General features: G+C 41.2%; 1 protein-coding gene across 1 annotated transcript in view; it reads right to left on the reverse strand.

Annotated features, from left to right (window-relative positions):
* Positions 1-1,401: 1,401 nt before the first annotated feature.
* Positions 1,402-6,084, reverse strand: part of GTF2H5 (general transcription factor IIH subunit 5) — a 9,060-nt gene continuing 4,377 nt past the window's right edge. The window contains exon 3 of the mRNA XM_012806737.2: positions 1,402-1,833. Coding sequence (XP_012662191.1) covers positions 1,653-1,833 — 181 coding nt within the window. The 3' untranslated portion in view covers positions 1,402-1,652. The remainder of the gene's footprint in view (positions 1,834-6,084) is intronic.

Genomic DNA, 6,084 nt, shown 5'->3' on the forward strand with positions numbered 1-6,084 from the left:
ACTTCAATAAAAATAAAATTTTGAAATAAAGGCCAAATAAAATGTCACTTGGGTATTTCCTGTTCACTTTTAGTTGGGCAAATCAGGTGACAAATGCGGAGGCATACTAAAAATTGATGTAGACCTGTCTGAAATACAAGACTCAACTAAAAGTAGTTGGGAATCCTAAAGAAACATCTTTTATTTTACAGGTTTTTTTTTTTTTTTTTTTTTTTTTTTGAGACAGGAGCCTCAAGCTGTCCCCCTGGGTAGAGTGCCGTGGCATCACAGCTCACAGCAACCTCCAACTCCTGGGCTCAAGCGAGTCTCCTGCCTCAGCCTCCCAAGTAGCTGGGACCACAGGCGCCCGCCACAACGCCCGGCTATTTTTTGGTTGCAGCTGTCATTGTTGTTTGGCGGCTGGGCTGGATTCGAACCCGCCACCTTGGGTGTATGTGGCTGGCGCCTTAACCACTTGAGCCACAGGTGCCGAGCCTATTTAACAGGTTTTAACACCAGATGTACCAGTAACCCATCCAAATTGTTTGCACTGCTATGCAGGAATTGAAATTGTGTGCACTGAGTTAGGTCAGAATCATGATAAATATACCTAACTGTGGAAATGTTCAGATTCAGTCCATGTATCAGTGAGTGAAAATGGTACACAGTATGTTGAGTAAAATAGACCTAAGGAAGCAGATAAACAGGATTTGGTAACATTCCACATAATTATCACAAAGTTCTTTTCTCTTTGAAAATTCCCCTCACAGGACCCGTATCAATGACATTATCTTCAGGAGGGGACCCAAGACTCCATCAGCGTCATTGTTTCTACCTCCAATCAATCATAGAACTACAGGCAATGTTTTTTAATCTAATGTTGCTTCCAGCAAGGCTGACTTTGCTTCCATCTACTCCTATCTTTCTTTCTTAAGTTTAATAGGGATTATCATAGGGAAAAGGCACAAAACTGATTTCTTCATAAAAGAACATTTGCCCTAATGGGAAAATACCACGAACAAGATTCAAACAAGGAAAAACGAAAGATGTAAAGCAGCACACTTACCCTTCCCATTTGGTTGTTTCTAACCCTCTGCACTTTAAAAACACTATATTCAAAATACAATAGAATGCCAACTGCAATCTACATATAGTAAAAGGAAGTTACATCTTCACCAACAGAGCTGGCTGGTACGCAGATATCTGTGACACAAATATTACCAAAGTTCCTACCCTTGGCATATTCTTCTAAACAGGGAATTTATTAAGTTTCTAACTGAAACAAAACAACCACATCCACACTACAAAACCCCACAAACATTAACAGGAACAAGCAAAATAAAGACCTACATTATACAGGTAATTTATAAATACTCCATTATAGTCTTAATGTATTAAATTGATATCAAAAAGGCTGAAAAATATTGACATTTATATTTTAATAAGGGATAACAAGCCAAATCACAGTCAACTGTTAAAGTTTTCTTTTTTTTAAATTCTAGGGCTCAACAAAACCAGCTCAAGAGGCATTTTTCTTGACAAATGATCCTTAGTCTTTCCCATAGCAGGCTCCTAAGCAATCCTCTAAGTCTTATCAGTCACATTAAGATACTGAGTGGTGAGTCTTTCACATTTGCTGCTTATAATTCCTAAGTGGTCAATATCTAATATTTTCACTTCTGGGTAAGAGAAAATGCATTTTGGTCCATTAATTCACCCACTCGTTCCTGGAGGACATTAACCAACTCTGCAACTACAAAGACGTGAGTGTCATCAATGTCTTGAATTATGAACTTCTTCCCCAGGGCATTGGACTCATCCAAATACAACAGAAACTGCTTCATGGCGGGGTCACTGTAGAGATAAACACAAGATTATAAGATACCTTGTCATCAAACCACACAACAGAGACTTGAGCAATTAAATTTGACCATGTAGAATTTTTAGAATGATTTTTAAAGTTCTGAATTGTTAACTTAAAACCTCATTTCCTCTCTACCTCAAGTGTCAAGGCTTCATTTTAGAACTATTAGTGCAAGTTTAAGAGAAAGAGGCCAATGGTAAGATTTTTTTTTTTTTTTTTGAGACAGAGCCTCAAGCTGTCCCCTTGGGTAGAGTACTGTGGCATCACAGCTTACAGCAACCTCCAACTCCTGGGCTCAAGCGAGTCTTCTGCCTCAGCCTCCCAAGTAGCTGGGACCACAGGTGCTCGCCACAACGCCCGGCTATCCCTTGCTTGCAGCCGTCATTGTTGTTTTGGTGGGCCCGGGCTGGATTCGAACTCGCCACCTTAGGTGCATGTGGCTGGCGCCTTAGCCACTTGAGCCACAGGCGCCGAGCCCAATGGTAAGATTTTTAAAGCGTTGTGTCACTGACAGTTGAAACAAAGAATATTCAAAGTGCTGTAGCTAGTAGGGCCTAGAATCACAGCTTCTTAAATGATTTAAAAAATGAATTTCCTTACTTACTCATGACCATTACATTTAAGAAATCAATAGCTCTTTAACATCTTGCCAGTGACAAATTTATAAAACCAGTTAAGTAGTCACTTTGATAAGGTGGGATGTACAGCCAGAAAGGTCAGATCTGGATTCAAAATCAACTTCATCACTTACTTGTGTGAACTTGAATATGTACTTAATCTCCTAAAGCCTCTGTTCCCAACTATAAAAGTGAGCCTACACGACAGAATTGTTATGGAAATTAAAGGAGATAAATGTCAAGGACAATGTTTGGCTCAACTGTAGTAGGTACCTCAATTTTTTTTTCCTTCCTTAAAATTGTGAGCCCTATTAGGCTCGACTATAATTCAGAATCTTTGAAGGAAATCTTAACAAAACAGCTTTGAGAATACCAAGCTTAAAGAAGAGATTCAAATACAATTTTATTTATATGTGGTTTTTAGTTTGGAATAAATAGGGGAGCCATAAGGGAAAGAAGGATACAATTTCTTAGTGGGCAGCATAGATTTACAGCCAACGTCTCTCTCACAAAACCCCCAAATCATGACAAGGACTTCAGAGGTGAGCTGCCAAACAGGTAGTCTTCAAGCAAAACCTTCAGGAAAGACTTTGTTGTTTGTAGATGAGGGAGGAGGAAAAGGGGGATTAGTGGACGGTCTAATCCCAATGGCTGGGATTCACAACTAGGGGTTTGTATGGAAGAGAAGGGAGAATTTCTGGAAGGGGCAATGAAGAGCAAGGTAGATACCTATCCCATCCCTGGCCCACTCTACCAGAAGTATTAGAGGAAAAAAGTCACCAATTGTTAAGGTTTGTAGGAGCATCATTGTGCTCAGGAGAAAGCCAGATTTATCATAGCAAAAAGGAAAAAGGGTAGGTGGAAGGCAGAAGGAATGGTCAGGGAAGAGGCTGAGGATACAGGGGATGCTGCTGCTGCTACCTCACTATGTTCCAGAGGGTGAGGTGGAAGGATAGGGGCCAGGTGGGTGGCAGAAGGGCCATGGGCAGGAGATGGAATTTTAAAAAGCAGCCGAACTGAGCTGTAGATAACCAGAGTCCATAAGACATGGGATGACTTAGGAGTCTGTGGTGTCTTAGGTCATTGAAAAAGAGGAAAGGCAGGAATAAAGGACATAATGAAAATGAGAGTCTCAAGGCAAACAGCAACATGTGATCACTCAGAATAGTACAACAGCCACTGACGGGAGATAATGGGGTCTTTTAGGAACAGAGAAGGCATAATGGCCACAGACTTAAGCAGATAAAGAAAATGTTAAAATTCACATTTGCAGCAATTCCCTAATTTTGAAATTTAAATTAAAAAAAATTTGTAGAACAGTACACACTATATACTGAGAAACTTCATTGAGGTAAACAATTTGTCAATTATAGAGAAAAAACAAGGGGAGAAATAAAAAATTAAGGCTCGGCGCCTGTGGCTCAAGTGGCTAAGGCGCCAGCCACATACACCTAAGGTGGCAGGTTCGAATCCAGCCCGGGCCTGCCAAACAACGATGGCTGCAACCGAAAAAAAATAGCCAGGCGTTGTGGCAGGCGCCTGTGGTCCTAGCTACCTGGAAGGCAGAGGCAGGAGACTGGCTTGAGTCCAGGAGTTGGAGATTGCTGTGAGCTATGCCACAGCACTCTACCCAGGGGGACAGCGTGAGGCTCTGTCCAAAAAAAAAAAAAAAAAAAGAAAAGAAAGAAAAAAATTAAAGTGCTTAAGCGCGGTGCCTGTGGCTCAAGGAGTAAGGCACCGGCCTCATATACTGGAGGTGGAGGGCTCAAACCCAGCCTCGGCCAAAAAAAACTGCAAAAAATAAAATAAAATAAAATAAAATAAAAAATTAAAGTGCTTAAAGAGAAATTCTGCAAGGAACCTGGGGATGATGAAGCAGGTTTAGCAGGATACTTCCTAGAAAATATTAACAGAAAAGAAAATGAGGAGGCCCAGAGGACAAGGAAACCAAAATTACAGCTTCTCTAACTCAACTATTTCCCTGACTTTTTCCTTGCCTATACAAATAAAGTGGGGGAAGAAAAGAACAATTTAAGAGTAGACAGCTGTGATGGCCATGCGGGGAGCACCCCTCCTGTGCAGAAGGAGCTGTTTTCTCCCTAAAAATGAGGGACAAGGACTCACCTGATGACCTTGGTGCCCAATGCCCCCTCCAGATCCCATAAGAACCTCATATTTTCTAAAAATCACATATTCAGAGGTTTCTTAGAAAGATATAATTTACACAATAAGATAAACAATTGTTTTGTGTTGGCGCTTTAAAACAAACTTCTGGTCCAAACGTAACACTGTAATGAGGACATAAAATTGCTGTTCATATGTGAGGTATCATCTTGTTACTGTCTGAGCTCAGTGCATTCACAGAGGACACCATCTACTCTCAGTAATTGGCAGCTACCAAGAGGTATGAAAGGTAACAAGGGTTAAGGGTTATAAAAACTGGTATCTCTAAGTGGAATAAATTTATGTAATTTCAATGAAATATAAACTAAACCACTGAAACCAAGAACTCTGTGGGACTCAAATTTGTGATGAGTCATCATACCAGCACTTTCAAATGTTATGCCATTTGCACATTATCTTTACTATTTCGGCCATTGTTTTAAACATCTCCACTGCAAATGGCTTAATATTTTTTCTCAAAGTGCCTTTAAATCAATCTTAACATCATTTGACACAAAATTAAAAGTTTGATGTGTTAGGCAGGCTGCGGTGGCTGATGCCTTTAATCCCAGCACTTGGGAAGCCAAGGTGGGTGGATTACCTGAGATCACAGGTTTGAGGCTACCCTGAGCCAGAGCAAGAACTCACTTCTAAAAATAGCTGTGCATTGTGGCCAGCACCTGTAGTCCCAGCCACTTAGGAGGCTGAAGCAAGAGAATCACTTAAGCCCAGGAGTTTGAGGTTACTGTAAGCTGTGATGCCACAGGACTCTACCAAGGGTGACAAAGTGAGAGTCTGTCTCAAACACAAAAGCAAAAAAAGTTTGATGTGTCAGTTTACCTTTTCCCTCAAATATAAAAATATATATATATTTTTTATTGAGACAGAGTCTCACTTTGTCACCCTTTGTAGAGTGCCATAGAATCACAGCTCAAACTCTTGGGCTTAACCGATTCTCTAGCCTCAGCTTCCCAAGTGGCTGGGACTACAGGCCTAGCTACTTTTTGGTTGCAGTTGTCATTGTTGTTTAGCAGGCCCAGGCTGGGCTTGAACCCACCAGCCTCAGTGTATGTGGCTGGTGCCCTACTCACTGAGCTATGGGCTCTGAGTCCTTCCTCAAATAAATTAAACTGGCCATATAAACAATATTTTTGTATTCTATCCCCACCTCACCCCCAAATGTGTATTGTTCTGCAAGTCATCTTGAACACTAATGGAATTCCCCATACTTATGCAAGTGCTGCTAACTAACAAATGAGATGGCTCAGAAGAATGACTAGTTAGTAAGACATTGAAATAACTCTCGGCTCGGCGCCTGTGGCTCAAGTGGCTAAGGCGCCAGCCTCATACACCCAGGGTGGTGGGTTCAAATCCAGCCCAGGCCCCCAAAAAACAACAGGCTGCAACCAAAAAATAGCCAGGCGTTGTCACAGATGTGAACACTACTGTTCTCCTTCAGAA

This window comes from Otolemur garnettii, unplaced genomic scaffold (assembly GCF_000181295.1).
Source record: "Otolemur garnettii isolate 467f Iridium unplaced genomic scaffold, OtoGar3 scaffold00056, whole genome shotgun sequence".
Classification (NCBI taxonomy): domain Eukaryota; kingdom Metazoa; phylum Chordata; class Mammalia; order Primates; family Galagidae; genus Otolemur; species Otolemur garnettii.